Source organism: Erythrolamprus reginae, chromosome 4 (assembly GCF_031021105.1).
Source record: "Erythrolamprus reginae isolate rEryReg1 chromosome 4, rEryReg1.hap1, whole genome shotgun sequence".
NCBI lineage: Eukaryota > Metazoa > Chordata > Lepidosauria > Squamata > Dipsadidae > Erythrolamprus > Erythrolamprus reginae.
The window spans coordinates 110,574,571-110,595,614 of NC_091953.1; the positions used below are offsets into that span (position 1 = coordinate 110,574,571).

The window sequence follows — 21,044 nt, forward strand, 5'->3', positions numbered from 1 at the left end:
AGAAATTACAGTGATGTCAATAGTTATTGTTAAATATATTTTCAAATTAATGTTATTTCTTTAGTGTATTGAAGTAATGGGAGATGGCTGCCTAAACAACGAACATTTTGAAGAACTTGGGGGAATATTGAAAGGAAAATTAGAAGAGCACTTTAAGAATCAAGAATTAAGACAAGGTAAATCAAATGAAGGTTGCTAGATATTAATTAAATATGTATTTCAGAGCAAGAGTTTCAAAATTTAAACACATACTTATCCTACCAAATTCCAGTGTTTTAAGGAAATTAAAATATAAGTACTTAAAAGAAAAATGATAGCTCACACCTAAGATTAAAATAGTAATCTGAGCAATTCAGAAGTTCTTCCATATATGCTTTGACGTTCTGCATGAATTTATCACATCACTTTTATAAAGAAATTAGGAGTAAATGCAAGTTCCTCCTTATTTACACTATTCCTAGGCAGAAAGTGATTATTTATTAACTGATGACTTTAGGATATTTCAGGTATAACATGATATTGTGATATGCTTATAAAAATCACCTTTCTATTATATTACTGTAATAAAGAAAAATTATAAGTTAGGGTATTAGCTGTGGGGGAACACATTTCAATTTTAGTACTCAGAATAACTTTTTTGACATTTTTATTTCTTGATTTTATATGTATGTACTATCTTCCTTGTCCATATTTTGAACCAAATTAGTTTTAAAAGTTGAGGAGGCCCGACAAATCTGAGCCTATCATGATAGCTTGGTGATAATTTAGCTAGGATGATAATATCAAATAACTCCCCCGGTGTTCCTTTTGTATACCTTTCTTACAGAAAGCTGTAATATTCATGAAAATAAGACATGCTAATATAAATTTATTTTTTAATTAGCGAAAAGGCAAGATGAAGACTATGATGAACAAGTTGAGGAGTCCTTGCAAGATGAAGTAAGACTCTTATTATTTGTTCCTTGTTGAAGGTATAATTGTTAAAATATATAACTTCATGTGACAAAATTGTGAATTTGAAACGGAAACAGGACTTTCGAAAGCTTTGCTCATGTATTAAATCTCTATGAAAATTTCTTCATGTGGCCAGAATCAGTGTATATATCAGCAGTATCTGCTGTTCCGCAAAAAAAGAAAAATATTGTCCAGGTTATCTCAGTGTACAGCAATTTTAAAAAAATTATGTCATTAGATCCAATGTAGTGACAGAGGTCTTTAACAGTGTCTGGAATGTCAGATTATTCACACGTGCTTGTGACCTGAACATAATTTTCATATTTATACCTAAAAAATAGTTTGTGTGCAAAAAAAGCAGAACATAAAATATATAGCTTACAGGACATACTTGGGAAATCAATTAAAACAATGTTGGCAGAAAAAATGTAGTCCAATCTCCATTATCACCACCACATTGCCCAATAAAATTAGCTAAGCCTAGTAGCACTTTACTTGCTGTAGAAATCTTACTTTTCCAAACTAATCATGAAATAAATTTATATTAGAATGATGAATATAGCGCAGGCAATGAGGAATTTCTCAATCTGATACATGTTTGGATAATCAATAGAAATAACAATGAGTTGTTTTAGAACCATGCTTGTCTTTGAATTTTTATCCCATGGACCAGTTAACCCAACAACCACAACTGATGGAGTACAATTTAACGCTCTACCTTCTGCCAAGCTAATTCAATATATTATTTGTTAAATCCTTGCTGGTGGCAGAGTTAGAACTTTTGTATTTTAAGCCCACTCAGACTGGCCCATTTGTCAATTCTTCCTCTTAAGAAACACACAAATTGTTTTAAACACAAAGGTTATGAAATGTATAACATTTAAGAGAGTTACAATTATTCAAATGTTCTGACTATCTTATTTTTTCTCTTTATCAGCATGACAGTGATGTCTACATTTTGACTAAAGTTTCAGATATTTTGCACTCAATATTCAGTAGCTACAAAGCAAATGTGTTACCATGGTTTGAACAGCTGTTGCCACAAATTGTCAACTTAATTGTAAGTATCCTGTATAGAGAAGTAAAGTGTCAATTTAAGATCAGTAAGAGGGGTAGAGAGAATGCATGGGAATAATACTTAATTGTTCATTTATGTTGGTCTGCTATTTATTTTTATCTTGTACTGATGCCATCGATGCAAAACTTAGACATGTACAATATATACTATGCTAGTTTGTAGAGCATCCCAGACAACTTTGGAATGTTCCATTTCTTCTCTGGATCAGGCCATTTTGAAAGTGATCCGAGAGTATTCCAAGAAAAAAAAGTGTCTCCTGCATGAAAAAAACATTAGATGGTAGTAGATTAATCTCCTGAACAAATGAATGGAAAGTAGACATAAGGAAAAGTAATATGGAAACTACATGGAAAAGAGAAAAATACTTGTTATAAAGTGTTACACAATTGTGTGGATTGATGCTAAGAAGAATTATGAAAAATAATGCAGTACAGTGTTCCCTTGATTTCCGCTGGGGATGCGTTCCGAGACCACCCGCGAAAGTTGAATTTCCGCGAAGTAGAGAGGCAGAAGTAAATACACCATTTTTGGCTATGGACAGTATCACAAGCCTTCCCTTAACACTTTAAACCCCTAAATTACCATTTCCCATTCCCTTAACAACCATTTACTCACCATTATTACTGGTACTCACCATTGAATAAGACACTTAGTGATCCTGATATTTATAAACATAATTATTTATTAACAATAATAATTTTTTTGTTATTTATTTGCAAAAATTATTAGTTTGGAAATGACATATGACGTTATCGGGTGGGAAAAACCGTGGTATAGGAAAAAAACCGCGAAGTATTTTTTAATTAATATTTTTTGAAAAACCGTGGTATAGGCTATTCGTGACATTCGAACCCGCGAAAATCAAGGGAACACTATTTAAGAGGAGTGGTGCGGTGGCCTATAGGTGGAGCTCTCGCCTCCCAATCAGGAGGTTGTGAATTGGATTCTGGGTAGATGCAGATATTTTTCTGGGCACAATTAGGGTATATCTACCATTTGGTATGGCGTCATCTACGACCATGCCTTAAGTGGATCACAAGTTACAGGGAAATATCGGGGAATTTCAAAATGATTACCCCCTGAACACCCTGTATAAGACATAAATGGAGGGGAAAAGTAATAAAAATATATTAATGAGACATAGCAAATAAAGGTTAAGAAAAACCAGAAAATGCAGACCAAATTTGATGGAAATAAAACATACTTTTTGAAGTTGATTAAAAGGTCCAAGAGGCTCCAGCAGAATGAATGGGATTTAAAATAACTTCAATGAAATTATTTGAGATGAAACTGAAGTGACACAATGCTGCGTACTTCAGAGATTTGTATGAGAATGAAAGTTACATTTTGAAGGCTTTTTGCCATAAATGCTGTAGTCTAAGAAAAAAATGATAAAAAGAAAGTAATAAATGCTTGGGAGAAAGTTGGAAAATGATGTAGGTACTGCTCTTGTTGGACCAGAAATAATTTATTTATGGCATGGCTGTGTAAGTTGCTTAATATGTATATGAAAATGGTATCCTTCCATCATTGTTAGAGTACTATCATTTTTTCTTCTACAAAGGAAATAATTTAATTATATACTTTACATACGGTAACACTACTTAATCTGAAAGAGAAAGTGCAGCAAAACGTATGTACTACTATGAAATGGAAGCATTTCATGGTCTTTTGGACAACACATTTCCAAAACCCTATGAACTTCTGGTTCAGGACTAACTTGGGGAAACATCTGATCCACACCCAAACTTAGATCAACCTGGAGAAATGGAACATTATGAAATACAGTGATACCTCGTCTTACAAACGCCTCGTCATACAAATTTTTCGAGATACAAACCCGAGGTTTAAGATTTTTTTGCCTCTTCTTACAAACTATTTTCACCTTACAAACCCACCGCCGCCACTGGGATGCCCCGCCTCTGGACTTCCAATGCCAGCCAAAACGCCCATTTTTGTGCTGCTGGGATTCCCCTGAGGCTCCCCTCCATGGGAAACTCCACCTCCGGACTTCCGTGTTCCATGTTTTGGTGATGCTGCAACAGAAGTCCGGAGGTGGGGTTTCCAAGCGAGGGGAGCCTCAGGGGAATCTCAGCATCGCAAAAACACAGGTCCAGAGGTGGGGTTTCGAGGACTTCAATGTTTTTGCGATGCTGCAATTTCACTGATGCTCCCTTCCCTGGGAAACCCCACTTCCGGACTTCCGTTGCCAGCGAGCTTGTTTTTGCGATGCTGGGATTCCCCTGCTGGGATTCCCCTGCAGCATCACAAAAACACAGAAGTCCAGAGGTGGGGTTTCCCAAGGAGGGGAGCCTCAGGGGAATCCCAGCAGCACAAAAACAGGCGCTTTGGCTGGCAAAAGGGGTGAATTTTGGGTTTGCATGCATTAATCGCTTTTCCATTGATTCCTATGGGAAATATTGTTTCATCTTACAAACTTTTCATCTTAAGAACCTCGTCCCAGAACCAATTAAGTTTGTAAGACAAGGTATCACTGTATTATGAATTATTCTTCACTGAATCAGTAGGCTTTATCCATTATAGTAATATTTCCTTTGGTCTGGAATGATTTCCCATATTAACCTTAGAAGAATATGTTCATCCACAATGATTTAAAACCTATAGGACAGTGATAGTGAACTTTGGCTTGCATGCTAAAAGGTTGTGGATGTGCTAGTGCTTGTGCACAACACATACACACCCAGTGCTTCACACACACACTTCTTTCCGCACATGCGCAAAGGCCTGACAACAGGCTCCTAAAGCGTCGTGACAGCAAATATAGACCAACAGGCCAATCAGAAGTTCGAAAACAAACTTCTAGTTGAGCTGTTTTCGCTGTCTCCAAGCTTCAGGAGGCTTTACTGAACCCTTGAGACAGCGGAAACGGACAAAAAGGAGGCCAAGATTCAGCTAACCAGCGCACACGTGTGCTGGAGCTGACATAGGGCAACACATCACGTGTCCTCGGATATGACTCCATGTGCCCCAGGTTCATCATCACGGCTATGGAATGATATTGAAAAAGGCAAAAAAAAGTCAGGCTTTGTTTTGTAAATACAATGTAACTTTTTTCATATCAGCAATAAATTGGCACATATTTGCACTTAGGAAACGTTTGTGTGTGTGCTATATTCAGCAATAGGTACAGCTGAGTAAGCAATAAAGCTGCTATGCTCTGACTTATCACAGGAATATTGAAAGCTATGAAAGACATTTCATGGAGCAGGGAGATTACTGTTCATATAGGGGGAGGTGGGATGGTAGAGCTACACTTTGAATAAACAAAAATCTGTTTCTTTGTTTTTCTTCATAGTGTCCACATAGGCCATGGCCTGACAGGCAGTGGGGTTTGTGCATTTTTGATGATGTCATAGAACACTGTAGTCCATCCTCATTCAAATACGCAGAATACTTCTTGAGACCTATGCTACAGTCTGTGTGCGATAACAGTCCAGAAGTTAGGCAAGCAGCTGCATATGGTATTGGAGTTATGGCACAGTTTGGTGGGGACAACTATCGGCCTTTCTGCACAGGTACGTACTCGATATATTTCTCAGCACGATCTAAATAAAAGCATTATTGACCCTAAAAAGTGCTTTATTGTGCTTAGCGTAGAATAACCAGAATGATGCTTCATGCTTAAGATTCATTGTCTATAATCAAGCATAGGTACATGTATATAGAATCCGTCTCTTAACTGTTTAAAGTTTTTGTGTCCTGGTATTGTGTAGCAGGCATGTAGGATATTTCTAATCTCAAACATGTTTGCAGGAATGTCTTTAATTCAGTCAGTGAGGAGCATTGCTGAATGGAAAAAGTAAAATTTGTATACAAGTTACAACCACTTGTTCAACAACTGGCAGTGGTGTCGAATGAGGGGAATTTATGAAAGGTTCTTGGACTTGTGGCCATCGCGGTGAGCCATGGTCATATAATCACGATTTCCAAAGTCCCCTGCTGATTTTCACAAGCAAGGTCTATGGGGAAACCAGGAGGTCAGAGTCACAGTCATGAGGTCCTCACTTAATATTGTTCTCATTTATTAACAGCATCCCTGACTTTTTCACTTTTTAAAAAGATTATTATGCCACTGTCTTTTAGTTTTGTTGTGCAGTACCATGATTAGTAACCATACCCTGGCTGGGAAATAGCACTCTCCAGTATTATTTTGCGAGCCCAAGTAGACAGAGTGCTTTAAAATACTATGCTCAGATGCTGATATTAAAGTATTTATTTATTTATTTTATTTATTTGTTTGTTTGTTTATTTATTAGATTTTTATGCTGCCCTTCTCCTTAGACTCAGGGCAGCTAACAACATGTTAGCAATAGCATTTTTTAACAGAGCCAGCATATTGCCCCCACAATCCGGGTCCTCATTTTACCCACCTCGCAAGGATGGAAGGCTGAGTCAACCCTGAGCCGGTGATGAGAATTGAACTGCTGACCTACAGATCTACAGTCAGCTTCAGTGGCCTGCAGTACAGCACTCTACCTGCTGCGCCACCCCGGCTCTAAAAAAAATTTATGGCTTGGCTTTATCTTAAAAGCTGCTCAGAAATATATTAAACATTGCCTAATAGTTCATATAGTATAATAATAATTATCACTATGCAATGCTATGAGGTATTATTTAGTGGGTCATTATAAGATTGAAACTGGCAACAAAATTCAATATACAAACTCCCACATTATTTGTTTATTTTATGTCATTTTCCTTTTCAAATGGATAGCTATTTCAGATGCACCTGAGATTATTAGATAAATTATGTTTTATTCAGGTGCATAATATGCCTTGTCCAAACATACTAAATGATATAATATATGGGTGCAACTCATAATCTTTTTATTGTATATTATTTCTTGGGTTTCTCTCCTTCATTGTATTATTACTCAATTATTATTTTTTTCAAATTTCACCTTATCAGAGGCACTTCCGTTATTGGTACAAGTAATTCAGTCAGCAGAGGCCAAAACCAAAGAAAATATCAATGCAACAGAAAACTGCATTTCAGCAGTGGGGAAAATCATGAAGTTCAAACCTGACTGTATAAGCGTTGAAGAAGTTCTGCCTCACTGGTTATCATGGCTTCCCCTTCATGAAGACAAAGAGGAAGCTGTCCATACATTCAATTACTTGTGTGACTTAATAGAGAGGTAAGGAAAAAATGCATACATGTAAACTATTTGTTTAATTTGATGGCATATTTGAATGTTGGGCACTTTAAAGAGTTTTTTTTCCTTTTTGGAAAAATAATTAGGGATAATTTACACTAGTGGTTCTTAATCTTTTGTCGCCACGTCCACCTCCCTCCTTTAAATACCTTTTGTGGCTATAGACCAGTGTTTTTCAACCAGTGTGCCGCGAGACATGGCCAAGTGTGCCGCGAACCTCAGAGAGAGAAAGAAAGCAAGAGAGAAAGAGAACAAGAGAGAGAGAAAGAAAATGAGAAAAAAAGCAAGAGAGAGAGAAAGAAAGCAAGAGAGAGAGAAAGATAGAAAGAAAGCAATAGAGAGAAAGAGAGGGAGTGAAGGATAGAGAGAGAAAGAAATAGAGGGAGGGAAGGAGAGAGAAAGCAAAAGAGAGAGGAAGGAAGAGAAAGAAAGGGATGGAGAGAAAGGGAGGGAGAGAGAAATAGAGCGAAAGGAAGAGAGAGAGAGAATTTTTTGTCCAAACTTTTTTTAGCCCCCACCCTCCCCCCGCTCAATGTGCCCCAGGGTTTCGTAAATGTAAAAAATGTGCCGCAGCTCAAAAAAGGTTGAAAATCACTGTCTTAGAGTGTCGTTTTATGTCCTTTTGGTTGGTGGTGTGCCCAGGATTTTGTAAATGTAAAAAATGTGCCGCGGCTCAAAAAAGGTTGAAAATCACTGCTTTAATGTATCTGTCTTGTATGATACATTAAAGTATATAAAATAATGTTTACTTTAGAAATAGCACAGTCAAGTTAAACATTCCAGTCATACACATTCCAATCAGTCAATATCTCTCAATACAATAATAATATTACAAGCCTGTCTTTGTCTTACATATCAGACATCAGTAGAAAGAACAGAAGAGAATTATGCTTTTTGGCTCCCTCTTATGGCAATTTGAAACACTACCTCTTAAAGCTATAGTACTTCAATACATACAGGCATTCATTGTTAGGTTGCTTATATATTGCCAGCCCAACTGTTTGTACAGAGTACCAATAAACACCACTGATCTTCTGCCACAGCTCCAGAGGTTGGAAGTTGGGGACACAGTCTTTTGCTCATTCTGCTCCTTTCCTCGTGGTCAGTTTCCGTCAGTGTTGATAGAAAGCAGATATTGACAACCCCCCTCCCAACCCATTTCTTTGCTGGCTGCATCAGGGCTCTCCACATTCTTATTTGACATGTACACAAAACCACTGAGCAAGGCCATTCAACAGCACAGGGTGAATTATTATCAATATGCTCATAATAATCAGATGTACATTTCTCTTAAAATCTAGTTTTTATCCCAGATACATGGATTGGAAGGTTAGGTGAGCTTAAACTTATTGTTACTGGTGATGGTTATTCTCAGTTTGCATTAATATTAAACATTTGCTTGTATTCTCAACAGTAATAATCCCATTGTCCTGGGTCCTAACAACACTAATCTGCCCAAAATATTTGGTATAATTGCGGATGGTAAAATTAGTGAAGCAATCAAGCAAGGAGATCCATGTACCAAACGACTGGCAAATGTAGTTCGACAAGTACAGGTAAATGCAAGTTAATATTGATAGGCAGATTTATTGTAGATATAATTCTACCTTCTATTTATTGTAAATATAATTCTACCTTCATTTCCACACTCCTCAGTGAATGGGGACTATAGATATAGGTAATTTTCAAATATTATTTCAAGTAGCAGATTCTGTGCTTTTGTGTTCCGATCTGCATATAATTGCATTTTAGTAGTAGCAAATAGAAAGGAAAATTGGAATGAGGTTGCATTTCATCAAGCATAAGCAGCCTGCCTGAGCAATTATAGAGCAACGCAATTGGGACTCCAGATCTTGAGATTTTCAGATTTGACTAAAGGCAAAAAGGGGGGGGGGGACACCACACTTAGGAATAAGGAAGAGAAAGATGCGAAAATCACTTTTGATCATCTCAGTGTCATGGAGTGTTGTTTACTCAGTAGTCTTAGCAATTTTTTTAAATTCTTTATATCACTATATGTATTTGAACCCCAAATTTACCAATCATAGTAAAATGACTTCGTTAGTTTGCATGTTGGTTTCCTCATATCCAGCATAGATTTGTATTTTTATATAATTTAGGTAATTTTTTGGTATCATATACCAGTGGTACATCATTTTTAAAATATCAGGGCCCAGATTGTTGGGGGCAATATACTGATATTTGTAAACTGCTCAGAGAATGTTGTAAAGTGCTATTTAAGTCTAAGTGCTATTGGTATTCTATGAAAAATGTAAACATGTCATTTTAAGAGCTTTTTTTCACTCAGGTGTATTAAAAGCACCTTACACTTTCTCTAAGATGAATTTTGGGGAAAAAATAGCACTGTTGATTGTATTAGAGATATTTTATTATTTCTCTTTCATCAGTTATATAAAATTGTTATATCTGTTTTGGATCACATTTAAAACTAAGATAGGATATCTTAAACATTGGGGAGGGGGAATTAAAATCTCATTTCCATGTTATCTTGTTTGAAATACATTTTCGATATGTTCGTAGTATGTGGATAGATTTTCCAATTCTGTTCTTTAGTTTCTATCTATTGTATATTGCTGTTTGGTTCTTTTTATCCAATGAGCCACAGAGATGGTTTGGAATTGGTCAAAAAATAAATTTTAGGCCTAATATTGTAAAGAAAGAGAGGTAAAATGTTACAACAAATGAAATGATAAATATTGGGATATGAGAAATAATTGGGGACCAAGGAGAGGACACAAAAATGCATGCAGATTATGCACTGATGGATTAATCATGTATGTTTGTCTATAAAAATGAAAAACTTTTATTAAAAAAAAATTTAGGCCATGTGGAAAGTATGCACATGTTTACGTTTCGTTTATCTGTTATCTCTCTTTTCTTCTGTAGACGTCTGGAGGCTTGTGGACCGAATGCATATCTCAGCTAAATGCAGAACAGAAGGCAGCCATACAGGAGCTCCTGAACTCTCCATAAAGGGCCTTAATTATCATCCACAAAAACTCCAAATAAACATTTACCCTTCGGTTTAGGTTTCTTTGTTTTGTTTCTAAGAGAAAACTGCAGTGCATGTAAGTCATTCTGCAACCTACATGCTGTAGCAGCTGGAAGAAGCGGTTACAAATGGTGTTGCTAAGAATTTCTCCCCCATCATCCACAGACGCAATTCCCTTTCAATCCTCCAATAGCACTGAAGAGTATTTTTCTAATGGTTTGAACCAGCTCTATGGCAGTGAAAGGGAAACAAGTTGAAATTTCTTTTAAGCATAAACTGATTAAGACAGCTTTTAAAGCTGGTATTTCGTAGGGACCCATTATAAAACAGATTACATGCATTTTTACCCTCTAGTGTTGAAACATATTGGAGTGTGAGTATTTTTGTAGGGTAGAAAACCTTCTGCCCACCAATCCAATAGATTAAGGATCTATAAATTGAAGGCACCATCAAGCATGAAGACTTCATTGATATCGAATTCAGTTTTCTGAAGCAGGCTTGTATAGTGGCTCAAGAAAACCATTGAGTTCTCAACCTTGAATGTGAAATGTCTGGCATGTCTGACGGTATCTCATCCACTCCCTCAATAAATGACATTGAATACAATCAGAGCTTGTGTAAAAGTCCAGTGCTGTGTGGTTTCTTATTTGCTTTCAGTAAAAATGGATTGTTTCCAAATACAGTGGTACCTCTACCTACGAACACCTCCACTTAGAACTTTTCTAGATAAAAACCGGGTGTTCAAGATTTTTTTGCCTCTTCTCAAGAACCATTTTCCACTTACAAACCTGAGCCTCCGAAACTATAACCGGAAAATGCAGGGGGAAGCCTCCATGGGGCCTCTCTAGGAATCTCCTGGGAGGAAACAGGGCCTCCACCCTCCATGTGGTTTCCCCAATCGCACACATTTGCTTTTACATTGATTCCTATGGGGAAAATTGCTGCTTCTTAAAGAACCTGGTCACGGAACTAATTAAGTTCGTAAGTAGAGGTACCACTGTGTGTATATTATCCACATTCCAAAGAGTTACTCTTCAATCGCTCATGTTTTTGTATTCGACTTTCCATGTTGGCTTAATTTCATATGCCTTCCAAAAGAGATATAAGATCGAATCTGGGTCAATTTCTGGGACCAGAGATTTATTCTTCCTAGTTTTCAAACTAATACTGGGAGACCATCTTCCGGGAACTACTCTCTACTGGAATATGTGCTTTAAGCTATTCTGTGAGTCGTGTTTATGTAGTGCCTTTCTATTCCTACAATGGGCCCTTTGTCAGTTAACAGGAGTGCTGGTTTACCACCAGCTTATCAAGTACCTAAGAATTGATGGCTTGGCAGCATGAGTAAACAACAGACAATAGCCAGCCAGACATCACATAAATACTATTTTCAGAACAGTCCAAAGCATGTTCCCAGTAGAGAGCAGTTCCCTGAAAATGGTCTCCAGCATGAATCCCTACAGCTTAGAAGATCCCAGTAAGCAACCTAGATTTGATGTTGCATCATCCTGGGACGCATTTGCCCTCAAAAGTTCTATAATTCACCTAACAAATGGTTCTGATTTGGTATGTATATGATTTGTCAGCATTTAAAATTGTTGGAACATGCAATACTTCATCTCGGCGTTAATAACTTATTGTGGAAATGAGGTGTGCAGCAATCTTGCCTATCAGTCCATGTGTTTGTTAATTCGTGGTTTTAACTCTGCTGCATGTTGTGCTGTAGGATTCCAAGGTTCAGATTTACTTGTCAATTTAGAAATAATCACCACTAACTTCAGCGGGCTTTATTGATAGCTGCATTATTTCCAAGGGTAAGCCATTAGAATGATAAAATTGAGGTTTTCTGCAAGTTCTTTTGAAATACTTCGAGTAATAAATATTTCTGAGTGAAGTGATGGAGAAGGGCACAAAGTGGGATCTGTTTTGTTTTTCTGGAACAGTTACTCCTGAAGACCAAATATGTTAGCCATTATAGAATAAATCTAGAATCTGTGCTATTAGTTAATTTCCATTGAAACTTGGAAAGTTGTATCAATTAAAATGTGAAAAACTCAATTCTCCTATTTTCTACGTTAATTAATTCTGCAGATAACTCCTATGTCCTTGTTTCTCATAATTCCGTGGTTCTGTTTTAATGGTACCCTGTTCTGGTTTTCAGAGTTCTCTGGCATATGCCAGATTGGTCTAGGTCAGGGGTAGGCAAAGTTGGCTCTTCTATGACATGTGGACTTCAACTCCCAGAATTCCTGAGCTTATCATGATTGGCTCAGGAATTCTGGGAGTTGAAGTCCGCAAGTCAGAAGGGACAACTTTCCCTACTTCTGGTCTGGACAATCCATATCCTGCGGTATTGTGTTTGAAACACTTTTGGCAGCAATACTTAGAATTTACAGATGTGGACCTCTATGAAATGCCGATGGGCTTATTCAAATTTTTCAATTTTCTGCCAAACCTTTTCCCACTTTTTTCTCATAAAATGCTGTTTGTAAAAATTATTGCCACTAGGTGGAGGTAGTGCCTTACTTGAGAGATACCTTACTTGGCAGAACACCTATTCCCTTATACATTATGCAGTATGATAAATACTGATGAATGAGCAAAATGTTTATCTCTAGCTAAATATTCCTCTACAATAGGATTGACAAAAGAAGTAAAAAATGAGATTTTTGCCAAATGGACAGCAGGAACAGATTTGTTTCACTCCAGTTATATCCACAAGATACCTTGTGAAATTTTATAACAGCTATGTTTGCTGTTCATGCACCTGGACAAAGAAAACGACTTGGGACAGAATAAAATCTGACAATCAATAATGGGCGATACAAACTACGGAGAGGGGCGGCATACAAATCCAATAAATTATTATTATTATTATTATTATTATTATTATTATTATTATTATTATTAATTTCGCTAGTGGGAGAATGGGTTGGGGTTATTCTTACCCTTAACCTTTGGAAGAGATGATTAGCTCATCTCAGCCTAGAGCAGTGTTTCCCAACCTTGGCAACTTGAAGAGATCGGGACTTCAACTCCCAGAATTCCCCAGCCAGCAAATGCTGGCTGGGGAATTCTGGGAGTTGAAGTCCCGATCTCTTCAAGTTGCCAAGGTTGGGAAACAGTGGCCTAGAGCAGTGATGGTGAACCTATGGCATGGGTGCCACAGGTGGCACGCGAGCCGTTGCCCTAGTTCAACTCCAATGTGCAGGTGTGTGTCGACCATTTGGTTCACGCAGAGGCTCGAGGGGGGTAGTTATGGCTTCCAAAGAGTCTCTGGGGGGGACGAGGGAGGGCATTTTTACCCTCCTCCAGCCCCAGGGGGAGGTTTTGGAGCCTGAGGAGGGCGAAACACGAGCCTACTGGGCCCACCAGAAGTTGGGAAACAGGACTTTCCCGCCCTCCAGAGGGCCTCCGAGGGGATGGGGGAAGCGGTTTTCACTCTCCCCAGGGATTGGATTATGGGTATGGGCACTTGCGCATGTGCGATAGCGTGCACACGCGCTCTTTCGGCACCTGAGGAAAAAAGTTATGCCATCACTGGCCTAGAGCAACGGTCACCCATAGGTGGTCCACGAGAAAATTTGGTGATCTGCCCAAAAATTATTCGCATTTTTATGTAGCACTAAATCGAATTACAGCCCCTGGGCCAGATATATGCAATGAATGTTTGTATTGCTGCAGAGTCTCTCCCTTCGGGGAGCCAGCTGTTTTAACTCTTTCATAGTGATTGCTAAGCTCCAGCCACTGCTTCCAGTTGGGGCCCTAAGGAGCCCAGGCAGGTAGGAAAGGAGTGGCGAGTGGAGGCTGGCAAGGCACCCATCGATGTGAGTGACATCAGTCTGGCCACGCCCACCCAGTCACATGACCACTTTGCCATGCCCGCCCAGCCATTCATTAGGCCGATCATATGAGCGGTCCACAGGTTTTAAAATTATGAATGTAGTGGTCCCTGGGGTCCAAAAAGTTGGTGACCCCTGGCCTAAACTATCTGCATGGCAATGTAGGCAATGTCGTCATCACTGGTCTAGACAGACCTTCAGGAAAGGCCTCTGCAAGTGATAACAGAGCTTCGGATCATCCAGAACTCTGTTATAGGCTACAGAGACCTTCAGGAAAACCTTGCTAGCTGCAGAATGAATGAATGAATGAATGAATGAATGAATGAATGAATGAATGAATGAATGAGTTTGTTTGTTTGTTTGTTTGTTTGTTTGTTTATCTCCATAAACTCGGGGCGGCTAACAACAGTAAAAAGACAATATGAACAAACCTAATATTAAAAGTAATGTAAAAAAACCCCAATTTAAGAAACCAATCATACATACAGACATACCATGCATAAATTTTATAAGCCTGGGGGAAGGGAATATCTCAATTCCCCCATGCCTGACGACAGAGGTGGGTTTTAAGGAGCTTACGAAAGGCAAGGAGGGTGGGGGCAACTCTGATATCTGGGGGGAGTTGGTTCCAGAGGGTCGGGGCCGCCACAGAGAAGGCTCTTCCCCTGGGTCCCACCAAACGACATTGTTTAGTCGACGGGACCCGGAGAAGGCCAACTCTGTGGGACCTAACTGGTCGCTGGGATTCGTGCGGCAGAAGACAGTCCCGGAGGTATTCTGAGCCGAAGTGTGGGAGGCCTGGCTACAACTATCTGAAGATAAGTAGTAGGACAGGTCCACAGCTTCAGTGAGGCCTGTGTGTATGCATGGGGGGGGGGGGGTTGGCAGCACAGGGGTTGTGCACGTGCATGAGGGGAGGGCATTGAATTATGAGTGTGGGCACGTGTGCACCCTTTTGGCACGTGAGCCAAAAAAAAGTTCACCTCACTGATATGCACCATCTGGATCAGATTCTAGATCAGTGATGGTGAACTTATGGCACGGGTGCACAGGTGGCATGCAGAGCCATATCTGCTGGCACGCGAGTCATTGCCCTAGCTCAGCTCTAACATGCATGTGTGTGAGGCCAGCTGATTTTTGGTTCTCACAGAGGCTCTGGAAGGGCGTTTTTTTCTTCCAGTGAGCCTCCAGGGGGATGGGGAATGTGTTTTTACTCTCCCCCAGCTCCAGAGAAGCCTTTGGAGCCTGGAGAGGGTGAAACACAAGCCTACTGGGCCCACCAGAAGTTGGGAAACAGGCTGTTTTTCGGCCTCCAGAGGGTTTCCGGGAGACAGGGGAAGCTGTTTTCGCCCTTCCTAGGCATTGAATTACAGGCATAGGCACTCATGCATGCATGATAGCACTTACCCACACTCTTTTGGCACCTGAGGAAAAAAAGGTTCGCCATCATCATTGTATATGATTTACAAGGAAAATATAACATTACAACATAATACAACATAAACATCAAAAAGTTTAGTTCGCCTTCATCTCAGGATGAAGACCTGGGGTGAACAGCATGTAAGAACAGCAAAGAAAAAACAATTTCATTAGAACTAATGGACATTTCATTAGCCACAAGGGACAATAAAGATGGGGTGTCAAACTGGCGGCCCGCAAGTTGGATGTGTCACACACAGGCCACGCCCACCCAGGCACTGAAAATGGGGAAAATATGTGATGGCAATGTGACACTACAAGTTTGCCACCCATGATCTAAGGCAGTGTTTTTCAACCAGTGTGCTGCGGCACACTAGTGTGCCGCGTGACATGGTCAGGTGTGCCGCGAAGCTCAGAGAGAAAGAAAGCAAGAGAGAGAAAGAAAGCAAGAGAGAGAGAAAAAAGAGAAAGAAAGCAAGAGAGAGAGAGAAAGAAAGCAAGAGAAAGAGAGAGAGAGAAAGAACAAGAGAGAGAGAAAGCAAGAGAGAAAGAGAACAAGAGAAAGAGAGAGAAAGAAAGGAAGGAAGGAAGAGAGAGAGAGAAAGAGGGAGGGAAGGAGGGAGAGAAAGACATAGAGGGAGGGAGGGAGAGAGAAAGAGAGCAAAAAAGAGGAAGGAAGGAAGGAAGGAAGGAAGAGAAAGAAAAGGATGGAGAGAGATAGAAAGAAAGAGGAAGGAAGGGAGAGAAAGAGGGAGGGAGAAAGAAATAGAGCGAAGGGGAGGAAGAGAGAGAGAGAGAATTTTTTTGTCCAAACTTTTTTTAGCTGCCACCCCCCCCCACCCACCCCCGGCTCAATGTGCCCCAGGGTTTCGTAAATGTAAAAAATGTGCCACGGCTCAAAAAAGGTTGAAAATCACTGATCTAAGGCAACAATAAATAGAATTGCATAATTTCGAAAATGAGAAAGGAAAGCCAATAAAATTAATTTTTAAAATTCTATTGTGGTTCAAGAGTTTTTATTGCAATAAGGGCGAGACACTTTGGTTACCACCAGAGAGAGGTATTAATTGTCTTTTTATGATTTTATTAATCTCTCTTAAAACGCAACGATCTCCAAGGCCCAATTGCTTTCCCACAACTACCTCTTATGTTGCACTGATACAACAGATTGGACCTTCTGTATTCCTCAAGGAAACTCATTTTAGATCTTTCCAAAGGGAGAACAGCTTCATTTCCGTATGTTAATTTTCTGTTCATACCACAGACTGTTATTCAGAATGCTATTTTTACAGCTCTCATTTTAAATACAAGACTAATTTAAAAAGTCACAACTGCAAAGAATGCACATATATTTCAATGGTTATAAATAATTAAGCACCATATAGCATTGAGCCCAGCACTTTAGCCTTTTGACAGCTGCTAGTACATGGCTGTTACTATGTTGATATGCATAGTTAATGACCACAAAGGATGCTTTGGGAGCTTTTACATGAGGGTTGCTTGATTGATCCAGTCAGTAGTTGATTGAAAGTGAATGCCTTTATTCTTAAAGGTCACCACTTGCTCAATAGGTCTGTCATTAATTTTCCAGCTGATCAGTGACTTGAAGCACTTTCTGGAAAACATTTAAGACCTTTGTTTAGGGTTATTGACCTCAAGCCATTCCCTATGCCAATCAGGAGAATAACTCAAAGTATCCAAGCAAAGTATCCAAGCAAAGTATCCATCCAAGCCCTAGGTTATGGAAAGTATGGAGGTCTCAACATAGGAAATAGTGCAGCTAGAAATTCTAGTTCAGCAAAGGCTTTAATCACATCATTGATGTATTAATTTAACAATAATCTGCATTGGTTGCTGATCAGTTTCCGGTCACAATTCAAAGTGTTGGTTATGACCTACAAAGCCCTTCATGGCACCGAGCCAGATTATCTCAGGGACCGCCTTCTGCCGCACGAATCCCAGCGACCAGTTAGGTCCCACAGAGTGGGCCTTCTCCAGGTCCCGTCAACTAAACAATGTCGGTTGGCGGGGCCCAGGGGAAGAGCCTTCTCTGTGGTGGCACCGGCCCTCTGGAACCAACTCCCCCCAGAGATTAGAATAGCCCCCACCCTCCTTGCCTTTCGTAAGCTCCTCAAAACCCACCTCTGCCGTCAGGCATGGGGGAACTAAGATAATCTTTCCCCCTAGGCTTCTACAATTTATGCATGGTATGTTTGTATGTATGATTGGTTTTATAACAAGGGTTTTTAGTTGTTTTAGTATTGGATTTTTACATTTTGTTTTTGTCACTGTTGTTAGCCGCCCGAGTCCACGGAGAGGGGCGGCATACAAATCCAATAAATAATAATAATGATGATGATGGTGTTAGAATGCAATCTCACTTTATTCTTTTAGCTTAGGGATAGATTTAGTTAGTTCTCCTTTACAATTTACCTTAACTTGCATGGTACATTCTGAGTCTAGTCATATTAATGTAAGAAGGTTATGGTCAATGTTATAGCTGATTTTGTTTGGAGTCTCACATGCTACAGAATCAAAGGCCATCTCTAATTCTATGAAAGCCATATAGTGGCTGCCTTTTGTAAGGCTGTTTCTGTTAGCTAATATAATTTTGTGTCTTGGTCCAAGGTTGAACAGCTGGGCGTAAACCCTACCTGCTCTGGTGCCAGGATGTTTTGGAAAGCCCCAAACCATAAGTTTATAACAGAAAAAGTGGTACATGATTTACAGATTGCAGATAAGGGACTGATATGGCAATGGTTTGCACAATAATTTGTCTGTGTGTGGGAAGAATAATGGAATTATTACATAACTTGGGAAATTAGGACAGTGAAGAAAAGACCTAGAAATGATGCCATTGGGTGAAATTGGCTTTTAAGAATTTGGGGTAAAACTGTTAGCCCATTCCTTGATGGGGGCTTTGTTATTTTTCAACCGAGAAATTAATTTTTGAACTTGTGTATATGAGACCAGAGCCATTACAGTTTATTATTTTCAGGTAGTTTTATTGTTTTTATGATTATCTCAATTGCTATCTGCTCTGGATTTCAGGAATATGAAGCATACAAAATAAAGACATATAAATTAAAAATAAGGATCCTCTCCTAATTTTCCTTATCATACATATTTTGTTTTGTATTTTGATATATTTTACAGCTCTTTGTGCTGCAGAAATGACATCACAATGAATAAAAATAGGCCACTAGCTCAGAGAAGAAATCATGAGAGCCTTAAGTCACCAATGTCTAATTTTCCTTCTTTGAAACCTCTGCAATTCAAAAACAAAGTACAGTGATCCCCCGATCATTGCGAGGGTTCTGTTCCAGGACCCCCCGTAATGATCGGTTTTTCGCGAAGTAGCGCTGCGGAAGTAAAAACACCATCTGCGCATGCGCAGATGGTGTTTTTACTTCCGCAGCGCTAGCGAGGAGCCGAAGATTGGGGTTCCTGGGAAGGGGACTCAGCTGGGAAGCGGCGCTGGGGTTTCCCCACCGCCCACGCAAACTCCTCGCTGCCGCTCGCCCGCCCTTCGCCCGCCCACGCCGTTCGCTCGCGCCGCTTCCCAGCTGAGTCCTGAAGCCAATTCGCTTCAGGACTCAGCTGGGAAGCGGCGAGAATGAACGGCGTGGGCGGGCAAAGGGTGGGCGGGCGCGCGGGCAGGCGGCGGACAAGCCATTCGCTCGCGCCGCTCGCTCGCGCTTCCCAGCTGAGCCCTGAAGCCAATTCGCTTCAGAACTCAGCTGGGAAGCGGCGAGAATGAACGGCGTGGGCGGGCGAAGGGTGGGCGAGTGGCAGCGAGGAGTTTGCGTGGGCGGTGGGGAAACTCCTCACTGATGCCCGCCGCTCGCCCTCCCGCCAGCAAGAGGGGGAAGACCTAGGGAAGCCGCCCAGCAGCTGATCTGCCCGGCGCCATCTACGCATGCGTGCCCATAGAAAAAAGGGCGCGCATGCGCAGATGGTGTTTTTACTTCCGGGTTGCAAAATCGCCATATAGCCATTTCGCAATGATCGGGATCGCAATACCCGGGGGATCACTGTATGTGTGAAGGTAGAAAAACATTACCCTTCAGGAAATCTATTTGTAGATAGTTCTTGACTTACAACCACAATTGAGCCCAACATTTCTGTTGCTAAGCGAAACATTTGTTAAATGAATTTTGTCCCATTTTATGACCTTCTTTGCCAGAGTTAAGTGAAGCACTGCAATTAAGTTAATAACACGGCTAAGTGCATCTGGCTTCCTCATTAACTTTGCTTGTGAGATCACAAAAAAGTGATCAGGTGACTTGGGACACAGCAGCAGTCATAAATATGACAACTGCAGTTGCCAAGCATCCAAATTTTGATCATGTGACCATAGGGATGCTGCAACAATTGGATGAAAAATAGTCATAAGCCACTTTTTTCAGAGCTGTTGTAACTCCAATCACTAAACAAATGGTTGCAAGTTGAGGACAACCCATATTCAGTCAGGCAAAAGGATCTCCTTGCTAAATTGCACATAGGCCCAGTGAAGCAGATTAGTAGCGGATCAGGGGGGAAGCAAATGTAAGCTAAATGTGTCAGATCCAACACTCACTGACTAATCAAAACGGTAATTCAGAAGCATTGATGTTCCCAACAAGAAACTATGTACAGTGGTACCTCTACTTATGGACTTAATTTGTTCCGTGACCAGATTCTTAAGAAGAAAAGTTCATAAGAAGCAGCAATTTTTCCCAGAGGAATCGATGTAAAAGCAAATAATGTGTGTGATTGGGGAAACCACAGGGAGGGTGGAGGCCGTTTCCTCCCAGGAGATTCCTAGAGAGGCCCCATGGAGACTTCTCCCTGCCTTTTCCAGCACTGTTTCCTCCCTGGAGATTCCTAGAGAGGCCCCATGGAGACTTCTTCCTGCCTTTTCCAGCACTGTTTCCCCTCAGGAGATTCCTAGAGAGGCCCCATGGAGACTTCTCCCTGCCTTTTCCAGCACTTTTTCCTCCCAGGAGATTCCTAGACAGGCCCCACGGAGGCTTCTCCCTGCATTTTCCGGTTACAGTTTCGGAGGCTCAGGTTTGTAAGTGGAAAATGGTTCTCGAGAAGAGGCAAAAAAATCTTGAACACCCAATTCTTATCTTTAAAAGTTCATAAGCAGAGGTGTTCTTAGGTAGAGCTACCACTGTATTCATAAAACCTATTAGATTTGAAGCACACATTTGGTTCAGGAATTCAAAGTAGTGTACAAAATGCCCTACCCTCTCACTTTTCCTCACAATTCTGTAAGCTAAGTAAAATGGAAATAACTGAGAATGAGATCCCCACACCTAGTTTTAACATTTTAACTCAACCACTAACCATAATGGGTCTACTATTTTATTGCCTGCCCTACCCTATGTGTGTGTGTATGGGGGGGGGGGGGTTTAAGTGGAGTTATTTGCAGTTGGTTTTCAATAATACACTGAACAATATCTCCAATGCTTCTGTGTATTAGGTGTTAAAAACAAGAGAATTGTTTCCTTCAGTTCTTTTGTTCAAACATTGCAAACTGTTTGTGAACAAGATTTTTGGTTGATAATTTATAC

At 40.1% G+C, this 21,044-nt stretch overlaps 1 protein-coding gene across 1 annotated transcript in view; it reads left to right on the forward strand.

Moving 5' to 3' along the window:
* The window catches only part of IPO5 (importin 5), a 37,396-nt gene extending 26,568 nt beyond the window's left edge, over nt 1-10,828 (forward strand). Inside the window, exons 20-26 of the mRNA XM_070751195.1 lie at nt 65-176; nt 884-939; nt 1,892-2,014; nt 5,349-5,568; nt 6,963-7,191; nt 8,624-8,765; nt 10,117-10,828. Coding sequence (XP_070607296.1) covers nt 65-176; nt 884-939; nt 1,892-2,014; nt 5,349-5,568; nt 6,963-7,191; nt 8,624-8,765; nt 10,117-10,203 — 969 coding nt within the window. The 3' untranslated portion in view covers nt 10,204-10,828. The remainder of the gene's footprint in view (nt 1-64; nt 177-883; nt 940-1,891; nt 2,015-5,348; nt 5,569-6,962; nt 7,192-8,623; nt 8,766-10,116) is intronic.
* The last annotated feature ends 10,216 nt before the right edge of the window (nt 10,829-21,044 follow it).